We start from the raw sequence: 18,584 nt of genomic DNA on the forward strand, positions 1-18,584 counted from the left end.
GGAAAAGGTGGATACAGTCCTAGGAAAGAGTCTCCTAGGACTGTATCCACCTTTTCCAGCCCACGGGAGCACCTGAAAGCTGAACTAATTTATGCAGGAAAAGTCATCAACTGTCAAGTTTGTGACGAATCGAATTTACTGTAAGTTCGCTCATCTCTAGAAGTGATTCAAACTTTTAATATGGAAGGGGTTAATGGGTATTTTTTTAATAACTTTTATTCAACTTTTTTCCTTCTTTGAGACTATTAGGAGGAATCATTAGATTCCTCATACAGATCAATGTAGTTCCATAGAACTACATTGATTTGTGTGCTCTGCGCTTGATTGATATAGCCTGGCTTGATCAATCTCAGAACCGGGACTAGCAGAAGGAGAGGTAAGCCCTTTGGCTACCTCAGAAGTGGATCGCCCCCCCTCCGATCACCTGTAAGGGACTGTGGTTAGTAAGGCTATCTGGACCACCAGGGAATGGTTGAAAGGTCCCTTTAGACACAGCTATCCGTTTTGACAGCGGCGATCTAAAGGGTTAATAGCTGGCCGTGGTGATCGCAGCATGACTGCTATTAACGGCAGCCCCCAGCTAAAGGAATCAGCTGAGGCCCGGCAGGTATGGCGTGGGCTCTAGTCAGGAGCCTGCGCCATAAACTGCTTGCCGTCTCAGGACAAACCTGCTTGTCCTTCGACGGCAACCGATTAAAATGGTCATGGCAGAACTAAGTAATATTGTGACCGTTTATTTAAATCCATCACGCTACACCCATAACTAAGAACTACAAAAACGAACAATGACAATACAAATGCTGTGATAACCATGTACCAGTCAGTCAATACCAATTTTATTTGGGAAAATATACAGATCGCAAGGGATACCTGGAACATTACTTGCAGGCATTTTTGTGTTTTCCAAGAAATACATATTTAGTAGTAAAAGTGAGTAAAAAAATTTCTTCTTGCAGTCACAGTGATTTCAGCCACCTTAAACCAAAATTACCCCCCCCAGCAAAGCCATAGAACCTCTATCAGAAAGAAAAAAAAAAAAAATAATCACAATAACGCAAGTAGTTCAAGCTCATGTCCCTTTCTCATGAAAGTTTTATCCCATCTCTTGAGCTGGATGGACTCGGTGTATAACACCAACATTCAGTGGTAGGAATCTTAAATAAGTTGGGTCCATTGTAGGCAATAGAGTGTCACACAATTCTTCAGATGAAGTCACATGTTGCCTTCTCTGTAACAAGTACAACCCTGCTAGGAAATGAACATAAGCGAAAGTTTGTTACACAATATAAAAATATAGGTTTTCTCCACTGTGCGAAAGTTGGATGGATGTCTGCTGCAGAAATAAAACTAATGATCAGAGAGTCGGCCCACCATGACTTTTCTACACCAGTGTTTCCCAAATGGCAAGTCTCCAGCTGTTGCAAAACTACAACTCCCAGCACGCCCAGACAGCCTTCGGCTGTCCGGGCATGCTGGGAGTTGTAGTTTTGCAACAGCTGGAGACTCGCCATTTGGGAAATACTACTCTACACAGATTGTAGCATTAAACAAAGAAAAAAAATACTACGTAATATCTCTGTTCAAAAGGGACAAAACACAAAGATATGCTGAGACCTTGAAGGCCAATTGTCAAAAAGACCAAAAATAAGGACATTGAAATCCATCACCTAACAGTATCACACCTTTACAAGAACAGTCAGATGATCCTTCTAGATCAGGAGCATTGTATGTATCTGTACAGCTAGTGGGTACAATAACCCCTAAAGTCAGTCTTATTAGGGCACCTAATAGGTTATTTTTTGCAATGGCACACTCTTTAAGAAGGGTACTCCGCTGCTCGGCATTTGGAACAAAATGTTCCGAATGTTTAGAGCCGGCGCTGGCAGCTCATGACATCACACCCCGCCCCCGCAATGTAAGTCTATGGGATTGGGCGTGACAGCCTTCACGTCCCCTCCCATAGACTTGCATTGAGGGGGCAGTGTGTGACATCATGAGGGGTGGGGCTATGGCATCACGAGCTCCCGGCACCGGCCCTAAGCGTTCGGAACATTTTGTTCCAAACGCTGAGCAGCGGAGTACCCCTTTAAAGGGGGCGATTCTGGGACTTATCCCCTATCCTGGGGATAAGTTCTAAGTGTAATAGCAGGGGTCAGACACCACCCTGGGATCTCCAGAGCAGGGCCCGGCACACTCTCCATGCAAGCACTGGAATACCTCTTTAAAATAAAAACTAAAACCTATGGAGCTAAGATATTAACAGTTCGTTTTTACAAGGGTTAAAGTGGAACTCTAGGATAGGCTTTATTTGTAAAGGGGTATTCCATCACACCCCCTCCCATAGACATGAATGGAGCGGGTGTGGCATGACGTCACTTCTCCAGTCCCAGAAACAAAGATTTCCGAGACTGGAGACGCAGCCCTGCATAGAATGCGGGGGCTGCACGGAGATCGCGGGGGTCCCAGGGGCGGTCAGACATCTTAACCCCTATCTTTTGGATAGGGGTTAAGATGTATTTGGCCAGAATACCCCTTTAAAGCAACATTCCCATTCTGCCCATTATAAACAAATATTTGCCTACATCCCGCTGCACTCCTCTTCACGATTCCCTGTGGTCAATATGTCCCATTCCCACTCAGCCAGTCACTGGCTGAGGTGGGACATCTCTGCGGACAGCAGCGTGACTTAAAGACCTCAGGGAACCAAGAAGAGGAGCGCAGTAAGACAACAGAGGCACCGGGTGAGCGGCGGGATGCAAGTAGATGTTTATTTATAATGGGTAGAATAAGAATGTTTTGTAAAAAAAAAAAAAAAATTTAAAAAAATTTGATTGTTTGTTTTATATATATATATATATATATATATATATATATATAACAAACACTAACAGTACTCCTTTATGTTGGCATAGACAAGAAAACATTGCATTAAGTTTATTCAATTAGTTCACTAAAAACGTAGCTATGATGTGCTTTAGATATGGCTGAAAGGGGTAGTCAGGATATTCTATTACTTTTGTGCCAGGAGAAAAACAAAAAGGGAATTGTCCAGTCCCTACAGTCACAGCTTCCTGTTCTCTGATCCAATACATAAGAAATGCCTAACAGGCCAATCAGTGGGCATCTTTTAGGTGTCAAGAGCAGTTAAAGAAGTTAAAAATATTTCTCTGGAATACCCCTTTAAAAAGGCTTTGATGGGTCACATGTGATCAGATATCTGCGCATTAGTAAGCATGATCGCACAAGGACCATACCAGACTAAAACTGGCCAATTGGGGAAATAAAAAGCTAAAAATTAAAAATAACAAGCCAATAAACACTGCGAGCTTGCACCAAGTTGTGAATGTTTACCCAAATTTGGACGATCATTTTGTACACTTGAATTTTAAGCGAAAAAAGAAAAGCTCTAGCCCGACATTCCTTTTTGGCAAAGCATATAGCATCTGTTCGGCCATTGTGAGTGGTCATTGGCATGTACATTTTTAAACCCTGTTCTGCTGAAGTGGCCTAAATTGCTTATTTATGCTCCTTATACCTTTTGTCATTCATTTTTGGCCTAGAAAACTTTTAATGTTTATGACATATTTATGAACCAATAAGTGGTAGTAGACCAATTCCAGACTACAAAATGAATGAATATATGGCATGGTTGCACAAAAAAAATTAAATAAACGCTTGCAAAGCTCAGATACAAATAAAGTGTAACCACAAAATCAGCTGCGTACAAGTAAAAGTTCACTGAAAGAGTCATTATGGCTAAACAAGAGTTAACAGGGTTACTGGCTCGGATTTAATTCCCTTTAATTACATCAAAAAATAAAATAAAATAAAGTCCAGTTCAAATGCTTTGGGGGCAGAAGTGTTATTGATAGAAAAAAACAAAACTATATTCTGCTAAGTGCTTTAATGTTCACCAAGCTTATTAAAAAAGTGGACATTTATCTACATATAACAGGATAGGGTTTAAGTGGAAGGAACAGGGTAAGTAACATATGCTGCGCTCATGGCAGTCTGCAAATCTTGCAGATACACAAGTGCAAAGTAGTACGGTGTAGGTACTAAGCTATTCCTCATAGCAGTGTTCCAAACATGTGGCCCTCCTGCTGTTGCTAAACATGGCATGACATGGGATGAGCCACAGGTAGGGAAACACTGACTTAGGGTAGGGTCACACGTAACAGATCCGCAGCGTATTTTACGCTGCAGATCTGCCGGTGACCCGACCCATCGTGTGCCTCCAGCTGTAGCCACCCACCCCCCCTGCCTGCTCACAGCTGCAGTCAACAGCTCAGAGCAGCCACACCGTGCCTGCGAGTCGCTGCGTGCAAGCACCGTGTACTCAGACATCTCGGCTGCTCCGCAATGTCCCAGTACACTGCGAGTGCACTCGACGACTCACAGGCCCGTGTGTGGCTGCTCTGAGCAATGGATAGCTGCTTAGAACAGGCCAGGAGGCGGGGCAGTGGCAACAGCTGGAGGCACACTATGGATCGGGTCACCGTCTGATCTGCAGCATAAAATACCCTACCCTTATAGTAAGAAAGGTTTCTACAATAGACTGAAGGAAGACCGTACAGAATGCCAACACTGAATCAGCTGTGTCCTGGGTGGCAGGATAAATGCATTACATTTTAAGCTTCTCTAGCTTTGGGACTGCCAATTGTTAGGAAAAAAAAAATTATAAGTAGAAGGAACTTCTCAAAAACCATTGCTTTGCAATATTAACACAACATATTTCCAAAGTCCTCCAGAACTAGTGCACAGTTCGCTCATCGTAACCTACTTACTGGTGAATTGAACAGTCAGTTTTAGCATTGCCTGTCCAGAAATGGCATGAAATTCACACAAGAGGAAAAAGGAAGAAATGGAGAGTTCTGTAAAGCAGTAACAGAGCCGCCTGAGAGCGGAGAGAAAGATTCTGGAGACTTAGTGGCGGCAGTGGTATCATTGATAAAGGATGACTTGCTCCAATCCTAAAAAAACAACATTTATTTAGAAAGAGGGCCTTACGACTGGTTTTATGCCTGATTTTATTGTTTGTTTTTATATATATTTTTTGGTTAAGTAGTCTGATGTAAATTCCAAGAAGACTTTTCCCTCAATGTCCATGTTTTGTAAAGAGGGCGGGGGAGGCCTGAATCCATTCATGAGATCACCCAGCAGAAGCTTTTGTTTTCCAATATTTCTTGGGAAGAGGGGAAAGAGGCAAAAAGTAACGCAAACACTAAAAAACAAACTGGCAGGTCGAAGTCAAACCCCTCCATGAGGTCCTCACTCTGTGCCTTCATTATCCTCAGCAGTGGCCTGTTCCGCAGTCTTTGAAGCCTGGAAATGGAAACATTTTATTTTTAGCACATAGAGTTAGGGTTACACACAAACAATGCTAGTAATAAAAAGGAAAAGGAAACCTTGAGGCCGAACTCACACAAGCATAATATTATGGCAGCACTTTTGTGCACTTATTAGGGTCACAAGTTCCAGCCAGAATTTTGGTCCAATGACGGCATCCTAAGTGAGCTATAGTATGTTATCGGCTCGGATGACAAGACTCTCGGTCAGGCTAGGATGTACATGAACTCTTATGCCCATACAGCTTTAAACTATGCCCCCTTATCAATTAACCTAAGTGGCTATCACATGGTGGATTATAAGCTGTTAGGCACATCAGCACCCCAGGAATAGAGTCCCCCATTCTAAAGAACAGTGGAGTCACCGCTGATAATGTTTTAGCCTATTAGGCTAGGGTCACAAGGTCGTTCTCTCCAGTCCCGATAGTCTCCTGTTATTGCTGATAAACGGACCATACTAAAACTGATGCAACAGGAGGCCATTTGTCTGTTATTTTAAGGCTGGGTTCACACTACGTTTTTGCAATACAGTTCCCATATACGTTTTCAATTTGTATGGAACCGTATTGAAAACCGTACACATTGACTCTCCATTGTAAACCGTTTGCCAAACGATGCATTCGGTTGTGTCCGTTTTGCATCTTGTACGGTTTTGTCTTTTTTTCCCGTACACAAAACTGTAGCCTACCACAATTTTTGTTTTTTGGTCCGGGTGAAAAACCATATTGAAACCCTAAGTTTATTTTTATTTTTTTTAAACATGGGAGTCCATGGGAACTGTACAGAACCGTATGTGCGTATGGTTCCATCCGGTTTGACTTTGCACATGCGCAGTGCACACCGAAAGTTATAAATTTTTTTTTTTTTTAAAGCAAATGCAACCAGAAATCATTTTTTGATACAGTTTAGTCCGGTTTTGAGGAATCAGTTTTTCATCAAAAACCTTATACGGGAACTGTATTGCAAAAACGTGGTGTAAACCCAGCCTAACAAACTATTTAAAAAAATAAAAAAAACGACATGTGGCATCCTGTTGCATCCATTTATATCCTTTGCCTATTTGTGTTAGTTTTTTTTGCTCACATCTCTTCTGAGCATGCTCAGAAGTAATTACTGATCAAAAAACTGATTGGAAAAAACTGATCCAAACGAATGACACTGAAGTCTATGGAAAACGGATAAGCCTTTAATGTTAAATTTATTGTGTCCGTTTGTACCTGTTTGCTTTCTATTCGTTTTTTTTTTTTTTTTTTTTTTTTGACAGAAAAAAAAATACTGCATGCACAGTGTTTTCTCCAGCAAAAAATAAATAAATAAACTGGACAGAAAGCAAACGGGTGACAAAGGACTATAAAAAAAAAAAAAATTTAAAAATCCCACTGACATCAATAGGATCCTTTTACAGCCATTTGCAGAAATATCAAATGGATTGCAGAACCGTCATGAATTAACGGGTACAGACGGCCATGTGAACGAGCCCATAGCTAGTTAATATGCTATTATATAAGCACTAAAGCAAGTACAGTGACCCCCCCCGACCCACGATGGCCCCGACATATGATCATTTCAACATGCGATGGCCTCTCCGAGGCCATCGCATGTTGAAGGCAGCATCAACATACGATGCTTTTGTATGTCGGGACCAGACTGCTTCAGCTGCCATCGGATAGCAGTTTACGGTGCCCCATGTGGTCCGGTGACGATCACTTACATGTCCCCAGCACTCCGGACTGTCCTCTTCAGGATCCCCTGCATCGCCGGCGCTCTCTGTCATCGTCATCACGTCGACGCGCACCCCGTCCCGTCATCCAATAGTAGCGGCGTGCGTAGTGACGAGATGACGGCGACGTGAGAGCGATGATCCCGGGCAGCAGAGACGCTCCGTAGCGGCGGGGACACCCCGCGGACTAGGCCACAGCGATTGAGGGCGACATCCAGGGAAGCGGTGACTGGTCCGGAGCGGTGGGGACAGGTGAGTACAGCTACCTATACTTTACATTGCAACATATGATTGTTTCAACAAACGATGGTCCATTTGGAACGGATCGTCATCGTATGTTGAGGGACCACTGTAGTTCTGTTAGCAACCCTTTAGGGTATGTTCACAAGTAGCAGATTTTCTGCAAATTATTTTGAATACATAGATTTGTTTTAACGTGCCAAATATGTGACAAAAGTTTTGATTGTTGGGATCCATGTAATTAATCCATCCCCTTTATGATGATCAGGTTAGCTCTGCTCCCTGAGCACTGCGTCTTCCCGCTCAACATGAACTCAGACTTCCTATACATGTCTTAAAAGCGTTACTGTAGTTAAACAACTTTTGACATGTCAATCAGTTTCCCCGGTTTATAACTCGCAGCGGATCTAAGCAGTGAGACAACAACTTTTGACACGTCTGATTAACATGTAAAAATTGTTTTTAATGGCCATAACGTTTTAACTGAAAAGGAGTGACATCGCTTAGCTGACCCATCCCCCCCCCCCCTGTATTTTTAGCGACTGGTGGCACTAACTGATCAGAACCTGTTAAAAGGGGTTATCCAGGAAACAAAAATTGTTTTTTTTTATATATCAACTGGCTCCGAAAAGTTAAACAGATTTGTAAATTACTTCAATTAACAAATCTTAATCCTTTCAGTACTTATGAGCTGCTGAAGTTGAGTTGTTCTTTTCTGTCTAACTGCTCTCTGATGACACCTGTCTCAGGAACTGTCCAGAGTAGAAGAAAATCCCCATAGCAAACCTCTTCTACTCTGTGCAGTTCCCGAGACAAGCAGAGAGCACTGTTGCCAGACAGAACACAACAACTCAACTTCAGCAGCTGATAATTATTGAAAGGATTAAGATTTTTTTTTTAATAGAAGTAAATTTACAAATCTGTTTAACTTTCTGGAGCCAGTTAATATAAAAAAATAATTTTTTTTCCTGGAATACCCCTTTAAGTCCCTATTTGTAAAAAAATAAAAAATAAAATGTGGTATCAAATGAAGCAGTTACCTTCTTTTTCTTCTTCTTCTGGGTCTTCCGACTGGCTGAACTTTGCAGTAGTGCCTGAATAAACATAAAAAGAAGTCTACAGTTACAGGGAGCATACATACCTAGTACACAGAAAAACTGCACAAGATACTATATTTTAGAAGCTTGACAACTTCTGGATGGACATGTATATTAAAAAGTGAGAGCTCTCCAATAAAAAGAACATATTACTCATAAACTACTACAGTAATTTAAATACAGTATATTAAACACTGGATTAGTGTTTCCCAACCAGGGTGCCTCCAGCTGTTGCAAAACTACAACTCCCAGCATGCCCGGACAGCCAAAGGCTGTCCGGGCATGCTGGGAGTTGTAGTTTTGCAACAGCTGGAGGCACCATGATTGGGAAACACTGCCCTGGATAGTGAAGAGGCCAAAACATATATTCCTACTGCACCACTAAAGCAGCACAGTTGACAGGCAAAACACTCAAAGAAAAATGGACTCACCTTCAGTTCTGTATCTTGAACCTCAAGTTCAGATTTATACAAATCTGGATCAAAGGGGCCACTAGTTATCCTCATGGGGCCATTGGGCATCAGGAGTACTGTGAACTTGAATTGTGCAACATACTCTCCTGAAAATAGGCAAGAATACAGACTTGAATGCATTGTCAAGGAAAGGGGAAAAAATAAATAAATATTCCAAACCGCCAAAAATATGTTTGAGACACGTAAAGAGAGTCCCAATTAGATGCTTATGCGTATATAAAAACATAATTCTGATTACAATCCTCACCTTCCTTTTCATAAAGTACATTGAAAGGCTGGAGAAGCTCATGTTTGGCGCATTCCACTACACCCATTCTAGCCTTTTTCTCATCTTCAAAGGCCCTACACAAAATAAACAAAAAGATATCATTATGTGGTCGTTCATTTCACTGAGCAAGACTGGGGATTGGCAAAACGTTACTACCATATACAGTGGTCCCTCAAGTTACAATATTAATTGGTTCTGAGACGACCATTGTATGTTGAAACCATTGTATGGAAACCTGGTAATTGGTTCTAAAGGCATCAAAATGTCATCCAAAAATAGGAAAAAGTAAGAATTAAAGAAAAATAATTAGATAACTAATACAGATAAAGCAAATCCTTACATATAAAAGTAATAAAGATCTGCTGGGAGCTGTAAGTCTATGTCAATGTTTCCCAACCAGGGTGCCTCCAGCTGTTGCAAAACTACAACTCCCAGCATGCCCGGACAGCCTTTGGCTGGGCGTTGTAGTTTTGCAACAGCTGGGGGCACCCTGCTTGGGAAACACTGTCTATGTAGAGGACAGGAGCTTCTTCAGGGTCCTGTACAGAACACGCAATGTCCTAAAAAAGTAACATGGAGCCGCCCTCACCTGGTGTCCAAAAGGAGCAGCTAATCCTGGAACAGGTAAAGAGTACAGAACATGTAATACCTCTCTGTACTGTAGGGGGCGCTACCAGACACCAGTCAGTGCATACACTTCAGTAATACAAGGGTTTTACCAGTGAAATGTCCATTCTGATTGGTCAGTTCTTCCGGCCACTGACACGTTTCACAGATCTGGACTGTCCGTATGTCGAGTCTGGTTTCAACTTACACTGGTCCAGAAAAGACCATTGTATGTTGAAACTATTGTATGTTGAGGCCATTGTAAGTTGAGGGATCACTGTAGTTTTATAGCTGGATGCAAATACCACATGTACAAAAAAACTAGCGCTTTAAGCAAATGCAAAGAGAACATAGAACCATCATACCTGAGAGTAAATGGCATAGCACCAAAACGTCTCTCAACTTCACTGAAAAAGGCACGGGAGGTTTTCATTTTCAGACCATACTGCTTTGTTGGGTCCCTTTTGTAGATTGTTGTCCTCTGGCCAGCATCCCTTGCCTAATTCCAACAGCACCCAAAAACAACAGAATTAGGCCCCTTTCACACTACAGGTATTATCCTGTAAAAACCTCCATTATTGCTCCTGGCAAAAAGTCCTGAAAACGGCCGTCAAAAAATCCCATTCATGTCAATGTGATTTTCTGAACATCCTATTGCACCAGCTATGTCCGTTTTTACTAATGTCCGTTATTTTTGGTCTGGTAAAAATAATGGTGAAAAAACGGCTGTTAAAATTTAACATTGAAGTCTATTGGAAATGGATGTTTAAAAAAATAAAAAAAAAATAAACACAAAACAAAAAACATCCGTCATCAGTTATTGTCTGTTTTTTTAACATCCGTTTTGTACTGAGCATGCTTAGTACAGATTTACAAAAAAAATAAAATAAAAAAAGGTTAAAAACCTGATTAAAAAAACAGATGTAACAGGTAATAACTAATTGATAACAGATGAACGACATCACGTTTAAAAAAAAAATAAAAAAAACAGATTGTCATCAGTTATCATCTGTTATTAACAGTTATTGCATCCGTTTTTTTTTTCCCATCCGTTTTTTGTAAAATAACGGCAGTAAAAAAGCAGGATGATACTTTAAGGGTGCGTTCACACGTCGGAATTCTCGCGGATGAATTCCGCGAGCGGAATTTCCGCCTGGCGGCCGCCACCGGAGGTACTTTGGCGCTAGGGCCGCGGGGGCACTGAGCCGTCACCATTGACTGCTATGCAGTGCTCGCGGAATCCGCGCAAAGAATGAACATGTTCTTTCTTTGCGCGGAACACTTTCAGCGGCGGAAATGTCTGCCGCTGAAATTCCGCAGTGTGAACGGATCTCGCGGAAACCCGTTCACACTAATGTTAACGTTCACACCGCGGAATTCCGCCTGGAAATTCCGTAGTGTGAACGGGGCCGAAGTGTGAAAGGGGTCTTAGATAATAAATAAAAAAAAAGCCCCTACAAATAAACCACAGTAAGGAAACGCTGCACTCACCTTGCCTTCTCCAGTGCTGATAAGAACATCAACTGCATAAACCTCATGAACCTCAAATTCTGCCTTTTCATGGTCCTTCCTTTACAAAAAAAAAATAAAAAATAATAAAAAATCCCCATGATGGTCGAGCAGGCCTCCATTTAAAAAGGCAAGATGCCGCTGTATCCTACCATTATGTAAACTTTATAGGAATAAAAGCAAGTGACAAGTCTCCTGTGCCAGTATACGATTACTGCAGAGACAAATCTGAACAATCTCGCTTTCCACTAGTATATAGGGCTCTTGATTTTATGAAAATGTCCCGAGGACAGGCAATTAATCGTATTAGTCCTGAAAGGAACAGGGTTATTCAGTGCTTTCTAGAAATCATTCATAACATGGTGCTGGGGCAGCAGGGGTATAAGAGGAAAAAACAAAAAATAAAACTATACTTGGCCAAGGTGCCCCCCCCCCCGATCCTTAGCTCTTCTTCCTGCTACTGAGAATAGGACTTGTTGCAGGAACTGCCCGCTCAGCCATTCACTGGCCAAGGTGAGACAACAAGCCCTGATTCGGAAGCAGAAAGAAGGATTCCTCAGATCACTACCTCTAGGCTCAGGTGGTAACTGGTTTTAAGTATCTGGGCATTTATATTACTCCCTCTCTGCATGATTTTGTTCCTCGTAACCTAACCCCTCTACTGGATAGGAGCTCCCAAAAGGTGGCGGTCTGGTGTAAACTTCTGATTTCGGTGGTTGGCCGGAGACAGAAGACTAGGGGAACGGATGAAACTGAATGGGAGCTGTGGGGAGCCAGTAGAGTACCGTGGATAAGTATGTGCTTCCCCCCCCCCCCCCCCCAGCACCATGTATTTATAATATCCAGTTTAATATACTGTGGATATGGGATAAGTGTTTCTGCAGGATGGGAGGGGGGGGGGGGGGGTCCCATTTCAGCCAGTGATGGACTGAGCGGACAGTCACTGCAGAGACCATTTCGTCCCAGACAGAGGTGGCCCGAGCACTCTGCAGTAAGAGACTGGCCCTGTTCTTAAGTTTGCAGGGGTGGGGGTGGGGTTCGTGCAGTCAGACACCGCCCCCCCCCCCCCCCTTAAGATCAGACGTGGATACGTTTTTAATAACTGGACAACCCCTAAGTCTTCAGGTTATGGTTATAGGTTTCCTAACCTGCTCTCAGTGGTATGGCAATATGACAAAAAAAATTGCCCTTAATCAACAGGTTGCATTAAGTCTAAACAGTTACAATGTCTGCATGTCTAGGGTAAACAAAAGAAAAAACAATATATATATATATATATATATATATATATATATATATATATATTTGTGCCATGCCCTATAAAACAGAGGAAACATACTTTTGCTGGTCAGTGGGGTTCTGAATAATAGTCTTCTCTCCATCAATGACATGCTGCTTCAACTGATGAGAAAGCATCCCTAAATGGAAGGAAAAAAAATGGAGTTTGTTTAAAGGGTTTTATTCAGACCCTTTTTTATTTTTTTGTTTTACTTTTATTACCTCCCCTAGATCTGTATAGCACAGTGGTCTCAAACTGTGGCCCTCCAGATGTTGCAAAACTTCAACTCCCAGCATGCCCGGACAGCCAACGGCTGTCCGGGCATGCTGGGAGTTGAAGTTTTGCAACATCTGGAGGGCCACAGTTTGAGCCCACTGGTATAGCGCCTTTGCTTTGATGTTGCCAGGGCTTTCTGTGGGTTGGATTACAGCTTCCTTTTTAGACATTGCCTCTTACAGCTGCCTGCATACCCTTCTTTTACAAGGTGTTAAGTCTGTAATTCCTTCCTTACACACAATAGATCTGCTACTGGCAAAGTGGACAGTTATGTGCTGCCCAGCATGTCAAACACAATCCTTTTAGAGAGGGAGGCAGAGCCAGAAAACTAAACATGTAACAAAATGCTCACCCTAGAGCGCAAAAAATATATAATAATAAATAAAATTATAACTAAAGCTTACAATGTGTCAAAGCTGACTACTATTTTAACCAGCATTTTCTGAAATTTAGCCATTTTGGTAGTTCTAAACAAACCTAAAAACACTGGGAAATATAAATAGCATCTACCTTCAATGGGTGCACAGTTAAACGACGGACAAATCTTGTTCCATGCTTCAGTCACCTGCGTGTTCTAAAAGGTAAAACACGTGGAATCATTAGACTAAAAGTAGTAATAAAATGACCTTTTTTATACAAACGCATGAGGCAGGTTTACAGAACTTCTGCATGCTGCAGTTTTTCTTTTACACATTCAGTGCACGTATTCAGCCCTGATATTTATAAAGTGACTGCCCACCAGACACTTGGAAGTGGCTGAGAATCTTTAAAGGGGTACTCCCCCCCCCCCCCCCAATCCCCCTCCTCCCTTAGACATCTTATCCCCTATCCTTTGGATAACATGTCTGATCGCAGGAGTCCCGCCACTGGGGACCCCCGCGATCTCCCTGCAGCACCCAGTGTACGTTTAGAGTGGCGGGTGCAGCACCGGACGCTTGAGACATCACGGCAGCGCCCCCTCAATGCAATTCTATGGGAGGCAGTCACGCCCCCTTCCATAGACTTACATTGAGGGGGCATGGCCGTGACATCACGATCCTCCGCCCCGCATCGCCAGTCATCCAGCACAGAGCGAAGTTCATTTCGAGCACCGGATGTCTGGTGTGCTGCAGCAGAGTCCTTTGGATAGGGTAGAAGATGTCTAAGGGCAGAGCACCCCTTTAATGATTTTGCTATGTTTACAGTTTCTGTTGGGGGGGGGGGGGGGGGGGGGGGGGCTACTAATTGTTCAACCCATCAAAAACAAACAAACCCAAGGTGAGCACTAGAGATGAGCGAACTTACAGTAAATATGATTCTTCACAAACTTCTCGGCTCGGCAGTTGATGGCTTATCCTGCATAAATTAGTTCAGCTTTCAGGAGTTCTGGTGGGCTGGAAAAGATGGATACAGTCCTAGGAAAGAGTCTCCTAGGACTGTATCCACCTTTTCCAGCCCACCGGAGCACCTGAAAGCTGAACTAATTTATGCAGGATAAGTAATCAACTGCCGAGCCGAGAAGTTCGTGACTAATCGAATTTACTGTAAGTTCGGTCATCTCTAGTGAGCACTGTCTCGTTAGTGATACATAATAAATGTAACTACTGTTCTCACCTGGTTTCCAGGCTTTACAAGACGGAGAGCTGCCTCTGCACAAAGGTGTGCGGCCTTGATAACATCAGCTTTACGGCCAGTGATCGGTGAATCCTAAGATGTAAAAAAAAAAAAATTAATTATATATTTTACTGTATTTAACTTATTACTATAAAGTCAGCCAACATATTTTACCAATATAAAATCGATAAGATGGGAAATTACCCATTTGATTTAAGTGATCACAAATAACTAGGATATATCATCCATATGATCAATGGAAGAGAGACTTCTGGAAACCCCAGACCCCCACTGGAAAAGGGATGAAGCAATACAAATGAATCCTTCTCTACAGAGTTGTGTCCTGATCATCCACTGTGCAGGGAACTGCAGCCAGCGCCATAAAGGATTGGGAGTTTTTTAGTATTTTGCTTAAGAATACAATTGAGAATCTTTATTCCATTATAAAATGACACATTGCGGCACAATAATCAAAACTATCTTTGTTCCCCATAGGTACTAATCACAGCACAGAGCAGTAAATGAAATGAAAGCAGTGCCGTGATTGGTTGTTATGGGCAACAAGGCCAGCCTCGCTCAACAAATTCGATTTACTTTCAACTTCTAAAAGGTGTGCATGACAGAACTGGTCATCAGGGTCCTAATAGATAAAATAGTGATCATACTTCTGCCACCGGCCCAGAAAACGCCTGCATACAGGACATGGGAAAAATGTACGTGCAACAAGCCTTAAACCCAAATACTTTTAGGAGGGGACCCATTGGAAAACTTCAAATTTAACGGTGAACGTGAATAATAAAAGAAGATTGGTCTTACCTTGGACACACCAACAACAAAGCTGTGTGCAACATTAGCAATGAAACCATCTACGTGGACTCCTAGGTCTCTGTAACACAATAATGAACAGCAATAAAGAGATTGGCCAGTATAGAAAACCCGTTGTCATATACCCAATGATGGTTTTAAGTTGAAGAGCGTTGTCCAGCAAAAGAAAACCTATACATGGCTTCAAAAAGTATAATAAAGCAATCTACTAATAGCCATACCCCTCTCCCTTATAGCAGTGACATCACACTCCCTGAAAAACACAGCTCCTGCCCTCTCTGCTCCCCCTCCTGTGTGCTCAGGAGAGCCATCAATGTGAATAGGGGAGCTCCTATTTCTACTCATTAGATTTTAAGGCAGCAGGTAACAGCAGTGGGCATGTTCTGAGAGGAACTACTGTGACAGAAGGGCTTCCTCCTGCCTTAAAATCTAATGAGCAGTAATATTAGCTCCCTCTCCACATCAATGGTCTTTTGCTGAGCAGACAGGAGTGGAGGGGGTGCAGGGACGGGAGCTCCATTTTCAGAGATGGTGACGTGATGTCACAAGGATGACAGCAAAATTAATATGGAGAGATCTGTGCAATATTGTTAATTGTTGTGATTTCTCTGTTTATTAAAAACACCGCTGTTTCTCCTTGGCATTGTCAGCTACTCGAAGATATTGTTCTTTGTATATGCTTTTTTTTTTTTTTTTTCAATGACTTAATAGATTACTTTCATTTTTCAGAGGACTTTTCAAAAATGAAAGAAGCGATCTGATTGGTTGCTATGGGCAACTCAGCAACTTTTTTACTGGACAGGTTTTAATAGGTCTCCCCAGTAGTAACTACTTGTTTCCCCAATATAATGCTGGTGCACATTATCTTTATTCCTCTGGGAACATTTCAACTGCTGTGGAAGTGATATCCTATCAGAAGTGATGTTCGGTCTCATTTACACCACATTTTCGTGTCTACGTCAACAACCTGTCAAAACAAAATGCAGTCATATAGCCTGATGTGCCCATAGACCGTGTTAGAGTTCCACACAAATTAAGAAAACGTTTGGGAAATGGACCAAACATACTATTTGGACCACTAAAGTCTATGGGCGCATCAGCATCCCGTTTTGACAGGTAACTGATTTATAGCCTAATGTAAACATCAAAATGTGTATGAATTCGGCTTTGCACTCAGCACAATGAATGCACATGGCCGTATGATATTACTTCACTATGGATGAACGGAAGTAGGGATCAACCGATAGCGATTTTTTAGGGCCGATACCGATAATATGTGAACTTTGAGGCCGATAACTTATACCAGAATATCGGTACAAGTTATCAGCTATCAGCTATTTCCAAACCCAATGACAGGTCAAACGTTTTCTGTAAGTCTTCACAAGGTTTTCACACACTGTTGCTGGTATTTTGGCCCATTTCTCCATGCAGATCCCCTCTAGAGCAGTGATGTCTTGAGGCTGTTGGGCAACACGGACTTTCAACTCCCTCCAAAGGTTTTCTATGGGGTTGAGATCTGGAGACTGGCAAGGCCACTCCAGGACCTTGAAATGCTTCTTACGAAGCCACTCCTTCATTGCCCTTTCTGATGGAAGAAGCAGCCCCATGCATTCTGTTTCCTCCAAATATGACAAGTTGAGTTTTTACCAAAAATTTCTACTTTGGTTTCATCTGACCATATGACATTCTCCCAATACTCTTCTGGATCATCCAAATGCTCTCTAGCAAACTTCAGATGGACCCGGACATATAATTGCTTAAGCAGGGGGCACACGTCTGGTACCGCATGATTTGAGTCCCTGGCAGTGTAGTGCTACTGATGGTAGCCTTTGTTACTTTGGTCCCATCTCTCTGCAGGTCATTCACTAGGTCCCCCCATGTGGTTCTGGGATTTTTGCTCCCCCGTTCTTGTGACCATTTTGACACCACGGGGTGAGATCTTGATTGATTTCTTCACACCAAGCTGCTTAACTATTGCAGATTCTGTCTTCCCAGCCTGGTGCAGGTCTACAATTTTTGTTTCTGGTGTCCTTCAACGGCTCTTTGGTCTTGGCCATAGTGGAGTTTGGAGTGTGACTGAGGTTGTGGACAGGTGTCTTTTATACTGATAACAAGAGCCATTAATACAGGTAACGAGTGAAGAAGGACAGAGGAAACTCTCAAAAAAGAAGTTAGAGGTCTGTGGGAGCCAAAAATCTTGCTTGTTTGTAGGTGACCAAATACTTAAAGAGGTATTACAGGCAAAAACTTTTTTTTATATATCAACTGGCTCCGGAAAGTTACCGTATATACTCGAGTATAAGCCGACCCGAGTATAAGCCAAGACACCTAATTTCAACCCAAAATCCCAGGAAAAGTTATTGACTCGAGTATAAGCCTAGGGTGGGAAATACCTCATCCCCCCCTGTCATCATCCAGACCCGTCATTAACATCCTCATCATCATCCCCTTGTCATCATCCCACACATCCCCCCTTCATCATCCCCCTTATCCCACACATCCCCCCTTCATCATCCCCTTGTCATCATCCCACACATCCCCCCTTCATCATCCCCTTGTCATCATCCCACACATCCCCCCTTCATCATCCCCTTATCATCCCGCACATCCCCCCTTCATCATCCCCTTATCATCCCACACATCCCCCCTTCATCATCCCCTTGTAATCATCCCACACCCCCCCTTCATCATCCCCACCCCCCCCCTTCATCATCCTCTTCTCATCATTCGCCCTCAGTGGTCTTCAACCTGCGGACCTCCAGAGGTTTCAAAACTACAACTCCCAGCAAGCCCGGGCAGCCATCGGCTGTCCGGGCTTGCTGGGAGTTGTAGTTTTGAAACCTCCGGAGGTCCGCAGGTTGAAGACCACTGCGGCCTTCAACATCATCCAGCCCCCTCTCACCCCCTTTAGTTCTGAGTACTCACCTCCGCTCGGCGCTGGTCCGGTCCTGCAGGGCTGTCCGGAGAGGAGGTGGTCCGGGCTGCTATCTTCACCGGGGGCGCCTCTTCTCCGCGCTTCCGGCCCGGAATAGAGGCGTTGCCTTGACAACGACGCAGAAGTACGTTGGCAATGAACGCACCTCTGCGTCGTTGTCACGGCAACGTGACTATTCTGAGGCCGGGCCCGAAGCGCTTAGAAGAGGCCTCCCGGTGAAGATAGCAGCCCGGAACCACTATCCCACCGGACCACCTCCTCTACGGACAGTCCTGCAGCACCGGACCAGCGCCGAGCGGAGGTGAGTACTCAGAACTAAAGGGGGTGAGAGGGGGCTGGATGATGTTGAAGGCCGCAGTGGTCTTCAACCTGCGGACCTTCGGAGGTTTCAAAACTACAACTCCCAGCAAGCCCG

At 43.2% G+C, this 18,584-nt stretch overlaps 1 protein-coding gene across 1 annotated transcript in view; it reads right to left on the reverse strand.

Moving 5' to 3' along the window:
- Nucleotides 1–3,889: 3,889 nt before the first annotated feature.
- Nucleotides 3,890–18,584, reverse strand: part of PA2G4 (proliferation-associated 2G4) — a 29,531-nt gene continuing 14,836 nt past the window's right edge. The window contains exons 4-13 of the mRNA XM_056562316.1: nt 15,226–15,295; nt 14,410–14,502; nt 13,327–13,390; nt 12,601–12,679; nt 11,244–11,322; nt 10,118–10,251; nt 9,126–9,220; nt 8,837–8,964; nt 8,349–8,402; nt 3,890–5,325 (exon numbers count right to left, since the gene is read on the reverse strand). Of these exons, the coding sequence (XP_056418291.1) occupies nt 5,272–5,325; nt 8,349–8,402; nt 8,837–8,964; nt 9,126–9,220; nt 10,118–10,251; nt 11,244–11,322; nt 12,601–12,679; nt 13,327–13,390; nt 14,410–14,502; nt 15,226–15,295 (850 nt within the window). The 3' untranslated portion in view covers nt 3,890–5,271. The remainder of the gene's footprint in view (nt 5,326–8,348; nt 8,403–8,836; nt 8,965–9,125; nt 9,221–10,117; nt 10,252–11,243; nt 11,323–12,600; nt 12,680–13,326; nt 13,391–14,409; nt 14,503–15,225; nt 15,296–18,584) is intronic.

The sequence above is a fragment of the Hyla sarda genome, chromosome 2 (genome assembly GCF_029499605.1).
Source record: "Hyla sarda isolate aHylSar1 chromosome 2, aHylSar1.hap1, whole genome shotgun sequence".
NCBI classification, from domain to species: domain Eukaryota; kingdom Metazoa; phylum Chordata; class Amphibia; order Anura; family Hylidae; genus Hyla; species Hyla sarda.